The sequence below is a fragment of the Acomys minous genome (assembly GCF_964271855.1).
Source record: "Acomys minous genome assembly, chromosome: 12".
NCBI classification, from domain to species: Eukaryota; Metazoa; Chordata; class Mammalia; order Rodentia; family Muridae; genus Acomys; species Acomys minous.
The window spans coordinates 66,950,895-66,969,527 of NC_140493.1; the positions used below are offsets into that span (position 1 = coordinate 66,950,895).

The 18,633-nt window shown below is 40.8% G+C and overlaps 1 protein-coding gene across 1 annotated transcript; it reads right to left on the reverse strand.

Moving 5' to 3' along the window:
• Positions 1–4,904: 4,904 nt before the first annotated feature.
• Positions 4,905–5,849, reverse strand: OR1R1 (olfactory receptor family 1 subfamily R member 1; the record flags this gene model as incomplete). The annotated part of the gene is made up of 1 exon (XM_084749865.1): positions 4,905–5,849. The coding sequence occupies one exon, from the start codon at positions 5,847–5,849 to the stop codon at positions 4,905–4,907; it is 945 nt and encodes a 314-aa protein (XP_084605991.1).
• Between the last annotated feature and the right edge of the window lie 12,784 nt (positions 5,850–18,633).

Consider the following 18,633-nt stretch of genomic DNA (forward strand, 5'->3'; position numbering starts at 1 on the left):
GTCCTATTATATGCTGGTTAATTACAGATAGTAAAATGATGGCCCATGGCATTGTCTGATGAAATGTAAATAGTGATATTTGTTATTCCTAGGTAAGTTTTTCCTCCCTTGTATGTTGAAATAATGTGATGCTCTCTATTTCTTTCTTTTTTTTTTCTTTTTTTTTTGATTGGTAGACATTTATTTTTATTTTTATTTTTTTTTACACATTTTTATTGAAAATTAAAAATAATTCCTATTACATCTCATTTTCTATCCCATCCCATGCATCCTCCCATTCCTCCCTCCCTCCCACTTTCACCCCAATCCCCCTTCCCTATGACTGTGGCTGTGGGGGACCTCCTCCCCCTGAATATGAAAAATGGGAATAGGGCTTCCTCAAGACCCAGCTATTCCACTCCTAGGAGTATACCCAGAAGATGCTCCAGCACACAACAAGAAAATTTGCTCAACCATGTTCATAGCAGCCTTATTCATAATCGCCAGAACATGGAAACAGCCTAAGTGCCCCTCAGTAGAAGAATGGATAAAGAAACTGTGGTATATATACACGATGGAATATTACTCAGCTATTAAAAACAAGGATTTTCCAAAATTTGTGGACAAATGGATTGAACTAGAAATGATCATAATGAGTGATGCTCTCTATTTCTTTAGAAAAAGCAAGCATAAACATCTTGAATATAGGTGATTACTAATTCCTAATTGAACAAAGCCTTTCTCATTGCTTTGCATGTTTATTGTAGATTATTTCTTGGCTTGAATGTATTTTCATATTTCCTAAAATATGCCTTAAAAGACTACATTTAAAAACAAATCTTCCTGATAGTGCCAATGATATCTTTATTTGCTTTACCAAAAACACACTGACTACTAAATGGTAGACACCTGCTTGAAGGTATCTAAGTAGCAAAATGTAAGGGTCTCCTGCAGTTCTCTGACCCCTGTATCAGTGCAGTTAAAGGTTAATATTCTAAATATTGTCTATGCACAGCCTAGAAGTGTGTATAATAAATAAGGAGAGCTAAACATTTGTCCAATTGCTTTCACTTCAAATGTATTATATACTCAGCAGTTCACAGGACTTGTAATGCTTTGTTGTTTTCTGTTTTGTTTTGAGGCAGGGTCTTTCTACATTAGCCATGGTGGCCTTGAATTTGCAGTGACCCTTCAGCCTCAGCCTTTTACATGCTGGGACTACCAGTGTGCAGCACCAGCACACCTGACAGGACATGTACACTCTCAGAATAATGTATTTCAATAATTCACTTTTGGTGGGTTTTGGATTGTTTTTTCAGTTTGTTCTTGATTTAAATAATTCTGCTTCAGTTTTATGCCTTAATCCCTATATTTTGTAATATTGTCCTACTTTCCTAGGGATGCATTCTCAGAAACAAGTATATTAGCTCAAAGAATATGAGCATTTATGATTGGGTGGAAATGGCCAAATTGATGAAGACATTCTTATACTAAATGGGAGTATGGCTGCTTCCTTAGTATCCCCAATGTTTGAATTTTCCTTTCAGATGTTTATTGCCATCATAGCTAAAATGAGATTCTACTGTTTTTAAGCTGAATTACTGTATGGATGGGTGAAGCCAACCTTAATATTTGTCAGCCAATTTTCCTTTTTTATGTTATTTGGGCAATGTATTTGCTTTAAGTTGTTTTCCTTTTTTCTGTTAGGGATGTTGTCACTTTATCTGAATGGTTGTAGCACTTCCCTCCATTGGCTATTTGCTTACTTTTCTTTTACTAAACATTTTAAATCTGGGGCAGAAAAAGAAGTTGCTCTTATTTTCTGATACATGTTTTTCTAGCAGTCCTTTGGAAGGTGTTTTCTATTACAATATTGTATAGCACCATTTTCACACTATGTGTGAAGTGTTAGCTTCTATATCTCTATTACTGATCCATTTGAAATACATGTTAGGAATAATTACCCTCTTTCTCTTCTCTCCATCACCAGCAAACCAGATGTTGCTATCTTCAGTACCTAAAGATACTGCCTCTGCATTGTGCTAAGTGTTCATCTCAAATTTCTTTCTTTATTTTCATTGCCAGATGCCACTGTATTTGTGTCTTAGCAGAGAAGGTACACTTTGATAGGCACATCTAAAACATCTGTGCAGCTTAAGGGCAAATCTTATGCCTAGCAGTAGATGGACAACAGAAAACAAACACACAGGGGGCAATTTTGTAGGTGTTTTGTTTTGTTTTACTTCACAGGTGTTTGGCTTTTATATCATGGTTTCTGGTTTTGTGTTTGTATGGGGTTTTTTCTGTGTGCAAATGCATGTCTCTGAGTCTGTATGTAGTTTTCCTTGGCTTTTTTCTTTGTTTCATCCTATTCTGGATTTTATTTCATTTTATTTTATTTTTAAATGTTTGCTGGTTTTCTAATGAGAGGGAAAGACAGGGTGTGGGTTTGGGTGAGTGGGAAGGATCTTGGAGGAGTTGGAATATACCCAGAAGATGCTCCACCACACAAGGACATATGCTCCACCATGTTCATAGCAGCCTTATTCATAATAGCCAGAACCTGGAAATAGCCTAAATGTCTCTCAGTCGAAAAATGGATAAAGAAACTGGTACAGTTACACCATCGAATACTATTCAGATATTAAAAACAAGGAAATCCCTAAATTTGTGGACAAATGGATGGAACTAAAAATGATCATACTGAGTAAGTTAATGCAGAAGCAGAAAAACTTCACTTACCAAGAGATTGGGATAGATGTGAGGATATCCTATTGGGAATCTAGGTGAGAGAAATGTAGGAGAATGGGGAAATGGAAGGATCCAGAGAGTCCTATAAACCTACAAGCAGAACATCATGATGGGTGGATCTGGGCACAGGGCGGGTTGTTCAAACTAGTGCACCAACCCAGGACAATATGAGCAGTAAACATTGAACCCCTACTCAGATCTAGCCAATGGACAGTGCATTCTCCACAGTTGTGTGGAGAGCGGGAACTGACTCAGACATGAACTCTGGTGCCCCATATTTGACTACTTTCCCTTGGTGGGGAGGCCTGGTGTCACTCAGAGAAAGAATAAGCAGGCTACCAAGATGAGATAGTGGGGGAGGAGGTCCTCCTCAGTCATATACCTATGGGAGAGGAAGAGCGTGAAAGCAGGAGGGAGGCGGAACAGGAGGATACAAGTGATAGGATAACAACTGAGTTGTAATCTGAATAAATTAATTAAATTACAAAAATATAATGATAAAAAAGAGGCCATGAATCTGAGAGGGAGTAAGGAGAAGATATGGGAAGGGAGAAAGGAAATGATGTAATGATATTTTAATCGAAAAAATGACAAAAAATAAAAATATTCTGGGTGAGAAAAAAGGACACCTAAATATAATGACTTTTAGAAACAAACAAACAAGCAAACAAACAAAGGCCCTGAGATTTAATAGTAATAAAAAATTTTTAAATGTTCTCTTTCAAAGTATTCCTGAGATAGTTCTCTTTCAAACATGTTTACAGTCTATTTTATTAATTTCTATAACAATCTGTTTAGAAATTACATTGTAATCATATTGCAATGTTGAAATTACATGAAATTAGGTATTTATTAAACAAAGTTTATTTCTACAGAATAGAATGAAGACTCTCTACTCACTTGAATTTTCTCTGTTGAGTTCTATATATTGCTTAACTTGATAATTATGCAATAATATCTACTTTTCCTCCTGGATACTTTTAATGATTTTAAAGTCAATCACAGCTGCATTTTTGTTTTAAAATTTACTTCTTTGTGTAGCAATTGTGCATCAGTTTGTGTTTCACTAATGCATATAATAATTATATAACTAGTAAAAAATTAATAATGATGATGATGATGATGATGATGATGTAATAAAAATAACCAAAGCAAGTACATGTAGACACAAATGTGTTCAAGGAGTTAAGTTTCTATGTGAGCAACTGAAAGTTGTTCAATAAGGTGAAGATGATGGAATACACTGCTGCTCACGACAGAGCATGAACTCCTGAGGCTGCTGATCCTGGAGCAGCCTCTAGTCTTCTCTCAGTCTGTTTCCTGTGTTGTACAATGTCAGTTCCTCATAGACTTCCATTTGGTGAGAGCCATGTGACTGGTGCACTTACGACAGCATTTGCCACAAACAATCCATCACTAAATCCTGTAACAGTAATGGTGTAATAGTGAAAAGGTAGGAAGGCATATTCTAGATTGTTACAGTATTGCCCAAAGACTGATGGAATAATCAGTGGAAGTTGTAGCTAGGTGTCTGCACCACAAAGTTAGGAGAGTGTTTTGCAGTAATACAGCAGCAGGCTCTTCTGGATACAGTGTTTCAAGAAATAAGAGGAAATTGCAGAATACTCCCCAGGGAAGATGGGATGGCTGTGGAGGCAGTAGTTGAGGGAGAATGCTGTCTCTGCATGGTCACAATGCAAGAAGAGAACATAGAATCTGTGAGGGGAAACTAAGTCAAAATCGCTTTTAAAACACCTAGCAGTATCCCAAGGAGGAGCTTGTGTGGCCGTGCCTAGCATCACAGCACAAGCACTCCCCAGTCCCCTTCTCCTCCAGTTTCCCCATTTGCCATTCAGAACATCTTCAGCCTGAGTTTACGCCGCATAGATGACCTTATCTTCTTCTGTTCTCATTATTTTTCCATATTTAAATCTAGACTGTATTTTGAACATCCAAACAGCAAAGGCAACCAATTTACGGTCGTTTAATGTTGTGTCACACACCACTATATAAATATGTACTCATTTTCGCATGGTATCTAATTCTTATTTAACAAGGCATTAGTCTGTGTAGGAACAAAGCTAATAAAACATGAAGGAAGGGTGGAATAGATGAGACTATACTGGTTTGGGAGTAGCACTATTACTGACATGCCAGTTAACCCATATCTTCCATTACTCAACTTGGGCAGCAGCTCTCCATCTGAAACCCCTTTTTAGGGCTCCTTTGACCTCTTTATTACGAAGACTGTAGATGAAAGGGTTCAAGGTTGGTGTGACCACTGCATAGACCACGCTGGCCATGCGGTCATAGCGAGCTGAGTAGGAGGAGGATGGCCGGAAGTAGACAGAAAGGACTGAGCCAAAGAAAAGTGACACCACCACCAGATGGGCACCACAAGTGGAGAATGCACGGCGCCGGCCCCCTGTGGTCTGCACTCTGAGCACTGCCACAAGGATGCATGTATAGGAGAGGGATACAAGGAGCAGAGGGGTCAGTACCACTGTCAGGCCTTCTGAGAAGATGGCAGTCTCTGCAGCTGATGTGTCAGAGGTTGCCAAGCTCAGCATCACTGTCATGTCACAAAAAAAGTGGCGCACTGGAGCAGAAGATGGGTAGGAGAGCGCGGAGATGAGCAGTGTATGTAGCAGGGAGTGCAGATGGGACACAGCCCAGGATACAGCCACCAGCAAAAGGCAGCGCCAGGGTGTCATGATGGCACTGTAATGCAGCGGCCGGCACACGGCCACTGCACGGTCGTAGGACATGGCTGCCAAGAGGTAGCTCTCAGTGATGCCCAGTGCTACAAAGAAGTACATCTGGACAAAGCAAGCCTGGAAGGACACAGCCTGGCCAGGCTGTAGCAAGGTGGCTAGCAGTCTGGGGACAGTGACTGTAGTAAAGCAGACATCCACAAGGCTCAGGTGACCCAGGAAATAATACATGGGGGAACACAGAGCCCCATCCGACCTCACAAGTACCACCATGCTTAGGTTACCCAGGGCATTGAGCAGGTAGATGCTAAGGAAAAGCAGAAACAGCAGCGGGTGGGCATCCACACCATCCATTAAGCCAAGGAGCTGGAACTGTGGTTGGTATGTGAGGTTTGTCACAGCCATGGAGGTCAGGTACCTTTGGGGATGCTGAAGGGAGAGATGAAACAGGAAACCTGAATTCTGGGAACCCTAGGTAGATTTCCTGGACCTCCAGGTTCCATATATAATTTTTTAATTAAAAGCAATACTTTTAAATCTATTTGCTGTTTTGCCTGCATGTTTGTCTGTACCATGGGCATCCCTAAGGAGCCAGCAGAGGGCATCTGATCTCCTGGAACCATCTATAACTCCAATTCCAGACCATCAGATGCCCTTTTGTGGGAACTGAACTATAGTCCTCTGGAAGAGCATCCAGTGCTCTTAACTGCTGAGCCATCTCCCATTGGTTTTTAATGCTATATATTGACACATGTGTTTCTGCTTGCTAAAGTGGATTGAAAACCATGTTACTCACCCAATAATCCTAATTTTATAAGCAAACTTAATTTTGGAAGTGTGCTTTCTATGGGAGAGTCTGGGTAATCTTGACTTATGGAGCGAGTCAAACCTGCTTCCCAGCCCTGCCTCTTTGTGCCACATTAAGGCAGTGCGGCCTTTCTGAGCCTCAATCTGTTCTTCTTAATGAGAAAAATACAACTATCCATTCTGGGATTGAGTAGGAGGATAAAGAGGTGAGTTTAAAATGCTTAGCAGGTGCCCAGCAGGTAATAAATGCTCACAACTTTTGTCTTTTGGTCTAGCATCATCGTCACCATTCTTATTTCCTTAGTCAAGCAATTAAAGGGAGGCAGAATTAGGACTCAGATCATCTGGACACCAGCCTAAACCTCACCCTCAGATGCCTTCCTGTGTTTGCTGTTCATTTCATTGCATACATGCTAGGTCAGTGACTGGAGATCACTGCCTACAGAGCATGGGGAGGCAGACACTCTCCTCTTGTTAATGGTTCATTCTCTTACACAACCCCTTAGTTCTGTCGCTGTGGCAGGAAAACAGCTACGCAGTGTGTGAGTGCATGCACATGACTGTGTCCCAATAAAATTGCATTTGTCAAAGGGGAGTCAGGCTGTACTGGACCAATGAGGTGTGGTTTGCTGACACCATGTTGGGTGTTGTAGAACATGGGAAGATGGACGAGCCTTAGCTTCTTGGCCTTAAACAGTTTTCCCAGGGGCAGAGAGATTAACACTTTTCTAATTTTTTTGTGAACCAAGTATGATACAACTCTTCCAGGAGAGATTGGGGAAAGCTCAAAGGAAAAATTACCTGAATTGGTCTTTGGAAATTGGCAGGAGTTTGTTTATTAAGCAAAACTCCTGTTGTGTGAGAATGAGAGTTGCAGACCATGGGAAGAGGATGCATGGGTTGTTATTACAGGAAAAGGAAGCTGAAACACCCAGATGGCACTGGGAAAACCCTGCCCTTGCTCTGAACTCAGCTTATGAATTCAGTTGAACAGAAAACTTCTAAATTTCTGTAAACCAGAATTAATCATTTCATTTGTCCCCATTCAACATCTTCACTGAAAGCCTCACACGCTTTCCCAAATTGCTCTAAAGCTCTTAAAACTGCCCTATGGATGTACTGATCTGCCTGTTATCTTCCAAGAGAAGAGATCAAGCTTCTGTGTAGTCCTAGAAGACAATAGGACAAGCAATTGTCAGGGAAAAGATGCATCCCACTGCCCTGTCTGGAGATCTGTGCACATTTTATCCAACAAAAAAAATGTCTTGAAGGAAGCTTTCTGCAGACCAGTGAGTGATCACAGAGGAGAATGGACAGTAAAGGAGAAGTAGTGATGGCCACTCAAGCAGCTTCCAGGAAGGGCTTCAGGCACCTCCCTCCCATGTTTTTATTTTTCTTTCCACTGTCATTGTCACTCATGAACAGCCCTGGGCAACTGGCTTGCTAGGATCCTGAAAACCAAGTCAGTACCTTGTATGTCAGTGACAACTCCTTTTTCCTAACTGCTTCCCCCATTGTGTATATGGTGCTGCAGAAAAAGCATGACTTTGAAATCAGAGATGCCTGAGTTTCATACTGTGTAATCACAGAGACACTTTCACTTAGTCTCCATGGATGCTTGATGCAAACATGTCTCCTCTCTTGATTACTCTCTTAGATGCTAGATGTCAACATTAAATGAGAGCTTACTGCGAGGATTAAGTAGAGAGCAAATACTAACTGTTGGTAGCTCCCTTCCCCAGTACCGGATGGCTTCTCTCTGCTCTCTGGTGGGTTCCTGGTAATTCTTGAGATAGTTCTGATACTATAAGGCCATAGTTTTGCGTTTTCATGTGTGTGTGTGTGTGTGTGTGTGTGTGTGTGTGTGTTTTGTTGTTGTTTGGGGTGTTTTTTAGTTATTTTAGTTTCTTTAATTGAGCTGACCTTGTCTTTCCTATGAATACTACAAATAGTCTCAATTTTAGCCTCTGGCGATGGTGTGTGACAAGCTGGCTTTCTGTGCAGGTTTTTTTCAAGCAATATGGTCTATGTCTGATAAATCATTTTTCTTCAACTCAAATACTCATGGTGCCTGAGATCCAGTCCTAAAGAATCCAATTTCCAAATCTCTTTTCATTCTGGCTTCTCTTTGCTTTGTGCATTTCCTTAACAGAAGCAGACACAGTGTCCATGCTGGGGTTGAGCTTGTGGAACTTCCTGGGGCAAAATAATGGCTCAACCACTTAGTTCATGCTTGCCACTTTATCCATGCCCAACACTGGATTGAGAACTGGGACTACAGAGCTAAATTAGCCAGTGAGTTTAACCTCAAGGAATGTAGAATGCAGTAAACTCCACCTTAAATGTGTGCACCATGCAGGCGTGCATTCCTCTGCCCGGCTGATTTAAAGGAGACTAACAAGTAGAACATTATGATAGGCAGATTTGGGCCCAGGGGTCCCACTCAAACTAAGGCACCAGCCAAGGACAATACAGGCGGCAAACTTTAAACCCCTACCCAGATCTAGACAATGGACAGAACACTCTCCACAGTAGAGTGGAGAGTGGGATATTACTTTCTCACATACTCTGGTGCCTCACGTTTGACCATGTCCCCTGGAGGGGGAGACCTGGTGACACTCAGAGGAAGGACAGCAGGTTACCAAGAAGAGACTTGATACCCTATGAGCATATACAGGGGGAGGTAATCCCCCTCAGGAACAGTCATAGGGGAGGGGAATAAGGGGAAAATGGGAGGGAGGGAAGAATGGGAGTATACAAGGGATGGGATAACCATTGAGATGTAACAAGAATAAATTAATAAAAAATAAAAAAATAAAGGAGACTACAAAGGAGATGCGAGGTCAGGGTTGAGTTTGGAAGCATGAGTAGGCGGCTAGAACCACAGATTTGTAGGAGTGGAAAGATCATCGATGATTAGAGAAAGGCAGTGTGAAGGCACAAACAAGTGGCCTGTGGGAGGGTGGGAGCTCAAATGTGCCCCCTTTGTCTAACACCATGCAGAGTGGAAGGAGATGAGGAAGGGAGGGGATAGGACACAGACAAGCATCAGCAGGCATGTGCTGGGTTCTCTAACCTGCAGGCTGCTCTCCAGTCTCAATGCTCCCTGAAGCATCTGTAAGATGGCCTCCCTCCTTGCCAGAGGTCCCCAGTCATGAGGGTAGCTATAATGTCTTCCATCCTGAGGTGATACAACTTCATCTTCAGTGTCTTTCCTGTGGGCTGGAGAGGGAAATTCAGAGCATTAAGGACCTTGGGTGTTTCTCCCACCCAGCCTTCTTGCTCATCCAAATCCTCAGTCACTCAATGGAAACCATATGGATGGCTCAGAATGCTGCCTAAAGCTTTCCAACATGGCTCCCAGAATTCTAATCCAGTCTTACCGTCAACTGCTTCCAGGAGTTTCCCTTTCCTGGAGGCCAGCCTACCTGGCCTCTTCACTGCTTCTTACATTTTTCTCACAAGCCTTTCCAGCATACTCCTCCCTACCTAAAAAGCCATTCCTACCCTACTCTGACACCTGAACCTAGCTCCCCTCCCCTCCCAGAAGCCCCACACACCCTCTGGACCTCTGGAGCTCCCATCACTTCTTCTTGCCTTTCTCTTCTATCTCTTACTTATGCTCAGAACTTAGTTGCTGATGATTTTTTTTTCTGTTTTGCTGCATCTATTCCCCTAGATGAGGAACCCTCTAAACACAAGCATTCAACTGTCTTTTCACATCTGAACTTGCCAGGGCTTTGTCCTAATTCTCTTGGAAATCTGGGAAGGCTCCAGAGAAGAGGTGTCATTTGATCAGGGCCAGCTTAAAATCATTCACTAAACAGCCAAGGGATTTTTTAAAATAGAAAGTTACACGGGAAAGTTTAAGAAAGTTATGTGATACCTTTGAGCTGCTTTCTTCTTCCCTTTTAAAGTGAAATAGTTCAGAGCTGGAAATGGTGGTTCGGTCTGAGTTAGGATCATGTTAGTCTAGAAGTTTGAGACCAGCCTGTGCAACATAGTAAGAAACCATCTACAGATATATAGATAAAGATATAGATACAGATAAATATATAGATATATAAAGATATAGACTTCTACCTCCTCATATACATCTAGAAAATAGCAGGTACCTAATAAATGTCATCCCCGCCAGCTCCAAACTATTTTTGATAATGTGAGATATGTTGGCTGCTCCTAAAATACCTGGCACAGGACTGAATTCTAGGGCACTATACACTCCCAGGTAATGCAGGTACTACATTGAAATGTTTAGGAAGGACTTATTTAAGAGAGAAGAATGAAGCAGAGGCACATAAGATACAGGACCTTATCTCCCAGGCACCTGCTGCCCTAAACCTCATGCAGAGTCAACTGTGCACCAGCACCTGAGTTATACAAAGACATGGAGCTTGGTGATGCATACCCACACAGTGACAGGGGTATGTCCTGACATATCCAGACACACAGACATACCGGAGACACAGAGCAGCAGGCATTAACAACTCACACAGAGACATTAACACAGTCCACATGCTGCAGAAAGCAGTCATATGTGTCACATGCACCTGAATACAGGAACAGGTGGCAGAAACATGAACATCTCAATGGATTCTCCACACACAGTACAACCTAGCACATGACCCCTGTCAGTTTGTCCTTGCTCTCTATCACTGCAGGTCTGTCTGCCATAAATAGCATGGGCAGAGAAAGCAGTGTCTTCAGCACTCTTAGCTTAAGTTTTTCTGTCTAGTTCCCTGAATCTCACTTCTTCCTGAAGAGCCCCAGTTCTTCTCTCAATAGGGTCCACGTAGCTTTCACTACAATGGCAATTTTAACTTCTACCCCAAGATGACCCCTTTCTATTCCAAAGACAACTGCCTCTCTTTTACTTTCCTCTGTCAACTCCTCATCCATCTCTTCTCAACAATTTGCTCCAACAGTCTCAACTATTGTATCTACTCTGTGCCAGGCAGGTACCTGAGCACTGGGCAAGGAGGACGTTCACAGATGAACACAGCAGAGCACTAACCTTCCTGTTCTGTTACTAGGCAAATGCCAATGAGTTTGAGATGTCTTAACCAACATCATGCCCCATGCTTGAGGTCCAGTGCCCAGAGAATGCTGCACCTGAAGTCATTCATTAATTCAGGGGCCAGCCAAAACTCCAGGCACAGACTCTGAAGCCTGCCAATCATTCATGGCAGGTACTTGTGTACCCCTTTTCCTCAGGTGCTTGATTTATACCACCGTCCTTCCTACCCAGCAGCTCACCTGTGAGTATGCCTGGGCTCAGTGCTGAGAAGCACAGACTGAGCTTGCCCACTTACAGCAGAGCAGTTACAGAAGGTATACCCCGGAGAGGCAGTGTTGTTTCCACAAACAAAGGCAAAGGGAATGGCATGCTGGCTAGGGATAAAGGGGTCACCAACTGATGAATTATCTGGGAAATACTATGGGGAGCACTGTGGCCTCTGTAATACTTTTTCCCATGAGGACTCCTTGGACTCCAGTCAGCCTAGTGTCCCCTCTCATACAGTGCTATGGAAATGGAGATCAGACAGATGGAAGTGTCCGAGAATCCAGAATTGAGATGCATGTCCCCGCAATGATGGTGGCTATGCTGGTCCCATTCTCAGTGGCTTACGCTTTCTCTTACCTGTCTCCTTCTCAAAGAGATGGCTTAAAGGGACAGAGCTTGTTAAAGATCGAGGGACACTGGCCTCCTCTTACTGGCTTTTCCAAACACTTCTAAATCTGCAAATTTGCTGTGTGACCTTGCCTGGGGAGGAGATTCTCCTGACTCTGCTGTGAGGAGAGCAGGACAGTGCCCCTAAGAGAGCACCTGGAAGTTAGTACAGAACTGGAAGTAAGCCCCAGACCCACCCTGGTGGTCCTTCCTCACCTAGAAGTGGAGGATGGAAGGAGAGGCTGTGGTTCCTGGCAGAGTTCCAATGGCAAAAGGACCTGGATCAGAGCAGCTGGTCCCTATGTCCTGTGTGAAGCTAGTCATCATGGGCTTGAGATGGTAAGATTAGAGATGCTGGTATCACAACCCTGCCCTGCTGAAGGCAACCAGAGCAAAAGCAAGCTAGTCTCTGCTCCTTGTTCAGAAGACTTCTGAGTATCCTGAGCTCCGTGCTGGCCTCACCAAAGAGCCCTTCTGGATCTGAAGGAACCACGTGATTTCCCAGTGGCCCAATGCCTCCTGAGGACTTTCTCTACCTTATCTAGCTGTCCGTCTGTCTGTCTGTCTATCACTGGCACTAATAGTCACATCCCACCTATGAGCTTTTCCAGCCTGGCTTTGTTCATTCAACACCTATTCAGTGTCCATGAGAGACATGCTACTGATATCCCAGGAGTGCCACAGAAGTATGGAAATAAGTGAGATATTTAATTCACAACTGCTTTGACCTTGGGAAAAATCACCTCTCCCCTTTGAGTCTCAGTGTCCTTGTTGGCAAATTGAGAGAAGTGAGATGATGGTGTGACAACCTTTTTATGCTTGAAGGTGCAAAACTGTAAACATATGGCCTTGACATTAACATTCAGTTTGGAGAAAGAAGACTTAGGAATAAGTGGCTACAATGCTGGGCAGCAAGCAACATAAGGACTTAGAATAAGAAGCAGCACTTGTGTCTTCAGTGTTCAGGGACCACTTCTTGGAGAAAGAAGGCTTTAATCCAAGCAGAAGACTTGGAAGATTTAATTTTTTTAATGTAGTGTTTCAAAGGGTGCTTGGATGGTCTCCATCAGCTGTAATAAGATGCTTATTTGAGTGAGAGCTATACCTATCTGTAGGTATAAGGATAAATATTTGGAATGCAGTTAGAAATTAAATTGGTTTAAGGAAATGGCAGTAGTAAGCTCCTTTCTAGGGCTCATGCCTTCACCATGCATGAGTAGTGGGTTAGGGTTACAGTGTCAACTAAGAATTCTTTCCTATTGAGTGGACCTTAAGTCAATTTAGATGATTACTTTCACCTCCAGGATATAAATGCCAATACTGAGCAACACTAAAGGAACTCGTGTGTGTGTGTGTGTGTGTGTGTGTGTGTGTGTGTGTGTGTGTGTGTAACAATAACAATTAAAGAATAAGAGGCCAAGAATGTGGGAAGGGATCATGGGAGGAGTTAAAGGATAGGGAGGGAAGGGAGATAATATAAACATAGTACTCATCTACAAAATTTTCAAAAAATCAATTTTTAAAGATCATAAAGGGAGACTGGAGAAATGATCACTGGTTAAGAGTATCTGCAGCTCTGGCCAAGGATCTGAGTTCAATTCCCAGCATCCACTGGCTCACAACTTGTAACTTCAGCTACAGAGGAATTCAAAGCCTCTGGCTTCTGTGGATACTTTCACACTATTACCCCTCCATTCTTCCTCCTCTCTCTCTCTCTCTCTCTCTCTCTCTCTCTCTCACACACACACACACACACACACACACACACACACACACACACACACATACTTTTAAAAAATGCTAGGGTTTGGGCATGTGGGAAGTATCTCAGGACACTGCCTATGAAGAAGACGTAGGGACCTATAATGGGAGAAACATGCTGGTGAGACTTTCTGGTACTAGAGAAGGCTTCAGACTCGACGTCTCAGACAGCCTGGCACCATGCTGCCCCTAATTTCACTGCTACTGAAGAGCCTGTTGTGTTTTCTGTATTGTCTCACCTGCAGATAAGGCAGAGGAGTGGGTGGTGAGAGAAGGTACCACCAAAGAAACTTATGAAAATGCCGTCACAAAACATTACTTTATGTGGTAACTTAAACTTTATAAAGAAAAATCACAGAGGGAAGGAGATCTGCCTATGGTTTGGAGAGGATATAAGTGAAAGTCTTAAGAAAACCAGCTCATATCCATAGAGTGAAGAAAAATACTTACAATCCAAAAGTAAAGAAATAATTGCATAACCCCATTCCTTCAGAAATAGAAATCAACACCAAAAGAAGTAACTCAAAGAACCAAAAGGGATTACACTAAGGACTTAGGAATACGTTTGAGGGGAAGGATGGCCAGGTGGCTGCTTTTTGTTGTATTTTATTCCATAAACTAAGTACATATAGTGTTTTGATTGATTGAGATAAAATTTAACTCTAAAGCAAAAAAATTGAAATTCAATTTTTGAAACATAATTACTAAATTTACACTCAATTAATATATTACCTACTAAATTACATTGTTCAAAATATCTATATTCCTCTACTACTCCCATATAGACAGGAACCTTGAATGCATAGTTAAATACCACTGAATAAATCTAAAAATTCTGAATCAAAAGCATTTACTAAGGGGTCAAAACAGATGACCATTTTTCCAATTCACAACAAATGTAGACAAGAAATCCAGCAGTAAACATTCACTAATTACCACTGACAATGCCTGAAAGTGCCTCCTCACCTCTGTGGACATATTCATAAAGCATTAATTATTCTTTTCTTGTGGCACTGTGGAAAATGGAGCAGTAATTTCATTTCATGTGATAATAAAGTGAATTTCTTTGGGATAATATGAGGTTATACACATGCTCACGTGGCTGTACCTACCTGACTTCTGACAGTAACTCTAAGTCAGAGTCTGGGGCTGTGTTGGACCTTGCTCCTTGAACTAAGTAAATAATAAAGAAGGCATTTAATGTTTTCATCTACTTCAGTATCAACCATTGAAAGTAAGTTCTATTTCATATTAGAATAGTTAAAATTCTCAAGCAAATGGGTAAGGTGAATATCAAATATCTTGAAGTTCAGATCGGTTTGAATTTATTTGTGAATTAATTTCCAAAGGTATGATAACAAAAGTTTCAATATAATAAACCAAAGCCTTGAGATAATTGTTTTGTAATTTTTTATTTCTATGTATTTATGTGCATGTTGTTCTGTGCATGAAGTGCCTACAGAGGCCAGAAGAGGGCATCATATCCCTCGGAACTAGAGTTTCAGATGTCTGTAAACCATCATCTGGGTGCTAGGAATTGAATCTTCGCTTTTTGAATGTGCTCTTAACCACTAAGCCATCTCTCCAACCCATGATAATTGCTTATATAGTTCCTTCTAAAGTACCAAAGTGCAAAATTATACTTCACAGACAACCTTTACTATTTTTAATTTTTAAAAAAGAAAGAAAGAAAGAAAGAAAGAAAGAAAGAAAGAAAGAAAGAAATCACATAAATTGACATTGATTCCTCTTATAACATAAAGATATTGAAGCCATTATATGACTAGAGATGGAAGGTGTGGATGCATTAGCTTACAATTAGAAAGACCATTATCTAGTGGAAGAAGAAGGAAGGCCAAGGCTTCTTACACAGCTAGACACTGACTCCAGGAGCTCAGAACTCTAGTTAGATTTCATTGTAAATGTTTAATGGTTTCTCATCATCTTAGGAGTTTATATATAAGTGATAAATGTAATTGCCTGGATTCAGAGTAAGGCCTTGTATTGAGTAATCTCCTATGTTGGAAGATTTTCAAATAAAATGTGCACAGGAGTGTTGTGTTTCACTAAATTAAGGACATAGTTTGCTATGAAAAATATTAAAAACTGTGTCTTGAGAAAGTAATGAAGATACATTATGGGTTAAAGCTTTGAGATCTCCATAATTTAAAAATCTGTACAAAGTTCTGCTTTTCTGGGGTGATCTTCATATCTTCCAGTGCAGACGATGAATGAGTTAAAGCCAACATGTTAAAGTATGTACATCTGTTTCCTAGGATAAAATGTTGTGTCAGAGACACAGATGACTACACAATGGGGAGTGCACATTGAGATCTCTGAAACTCACAGCATAAAGCATAATACCAGGCATAGTAAACGTTAAAACATTTACATCAAAGCTTCTTACTAGATGTTCAATTGTATGGTTTTATCTTCTTTGTCAAAAATCAGGTGTCTGTAGGTGTGTGGGTTTATTTCTGAGTCTTTGATTTGATTCCATTGATCAACCAGCCTATTTCTATGCCAGTTCCATGCTGTTCTCATCACTGATGCTCTATAGTACAGCTTGAGATCAGGGATGGAGATTCCTCCAGAAGATCTTTTATTGTATAGGATTGTTTTAGCTACTCTGGGTTTTTTGTTTTTCCATATGAAGTTGAGAATTGATCTTTCAAGGTCTGTAAAGAATTGTGTAGGTATTTTGATAGGGATTGCATTGAATCTGTAGGAGATCTTTCTGTCTTCTGATATCTTCTTCAATTTCAGTCTTTAGTGACTAGAAGGGTTTTTTCATAGAAGTCTTTCACTTGCTTGGTTAGAGTTACTCCAAGATATCTTATATATTATTTGTAGCTATTGTGAAGGGTATAGCTCAATAATTTCTTTCTCAGCCTGCTTTTCTTTTATATATATATATATATATATATATATATATATATATATATGACCTTTATTAGGAGAGCTACTGATTTTTTAAATTAATCTTGTATCCAGCCAATTTGCTGAAGGTGTTTATCAGCTGTACAAGATCTCTGGATGGAATTTTGTGGGTCACTCGTGTATACTATCAAATCATCTGGGAATAGCAATATTTTGACTTCTTCCTTTCTTATGTGGATTCCTTGATATCCTTTTGTTGTCTTATTGCTCTAGCTGAATTTCAGGTACTGTATTGAAGAGATATGGAGAAAGTGAACAGCCTTGTTAAGTCCCTGATTTTAGTGGAATTGCTTTTAGTTTCTCTCATTTAATTTGATGTTGGCTATAGGCTTGATGTATATTGCCTTTATTGTACATGTGCCTTGTATCCCTGATCTCTCCAAGACTTTAAACATGAATGGGTGTTAGACTTTGTCAAATGTAATTTTGACATCTAATGAGTTGATCATGTGGGGTTTTTTTCTTTCAGTTTGTTTATAGAATGCATTGATGGATTTCCATATATTGAACCACCCTGCATGCCTTGGATGAAGTCTACTTGGTGGTGGTGAATGATATTTTTGATGTGTTTTTTTATTTGGTTTGAGAGTATTTTATCAAGTATTTTTGCATCAATGTTCATAAGAGATATAGTATGCTAATCAGAATAAAATAAAATAATTTGAGGATGAGGAAGTCTTCTGTGTGATATTTTGACTAGGTCTCATGAAAAAGTGTATATCTGAAAAAAATAGTAAATGTACATGGGAGAAAACTTGTTATTCAGGGAAAGACCCTACCTAAAAGAATCCAACTCAACAGCCCCATGTCTGCCAACTATCTCATAATGGAAATATACCACAGTCCAAAGCAGCACTAGTGAAGGACCAAGGATTCAAATGCATGCGTGTGTAGTGGACATTTCATACTTAAACCATAACCCAGTAGAAGCATAATACTGGAGGCCTCTGGAAGTGTCAACTACAGAATAGGCCAACCACAGTAACTCAGCTGAACTGCCTGCTGTCTTTGACCTGGCATGTTTTTCTGCACAGCACAGAATTAAAACCTCCAGCAAAGGTAAATTACATTTTCTCATAGGCTTGTGATGGTCTTCCATGACTATTTTAAGGTGATTGTGTATGTATGTGTGTGTGTGTGTGTGTGAGAGAGAGAGAGAGAGAGAGAGAGAGAGAGAGAGAGAGAGACAGACAGACAGACAGACAGACAGACCGAGACAGACACACAGAGAGAGAGAGAGAGAGAGAGAGAGAGAGAGAGAGAGAGAGAGAGACAGACAGACAGACAGACAGACAGACAACAACAAAAGACAGTTCGGTGATTGTTAATTTCTGTAGTTCAACTTTGGATTTAGACTAACCATGGAAACACATTTCTGGGTGTTTTTGTGAGGGTGTAACCAAACAAGTTTGACTCAGGAGAGAAGACACATGAGTGGGAGGTATCATCCCATGGTCTGTGATAAGTTACTGAACAAAAAGGAGAAACAAAGCTGAACGCCAACATCCACTTCTTAGTTGTAGATGTAATGTGACCAACAACCTCATGCTTCTGCTCCCATGCCTTCCCTGACAAGATGGACACTATCTCTTCAAACTGTAAGTCAAAATAAAACCTTTCTTCCTTGAGTTGCTCCTTGTCAGGTGTTTTGTTACAGAGTGATAAGTAAAGTAACTATTACAATTTGGAAAATCCCTGACCAGTAGTACATTGTGTCTTTTGGATTGTCATTCATACATACATAACTATTGTAGAGAGAGCACTTTACAAAAACAATGATGAGTTTTCACATCTCTTCTCTGGTTGTTTCCAAGCCCTTATGGCACATTCAGAATTCAGAATGTTCAGAAGTACTTTCCAGCTGTCGATGGATTCTTGTTTTATACTCTCAACTGAAAGGATCCCTGTGCTCCAATTAGTCTTGCATCAAACTAAGAGATAAGCTCCTATAAGAAGGTCCCTGATGATCTGAGATTAGCTAAAGTAAAACCACAAAAATAAGAATATTGG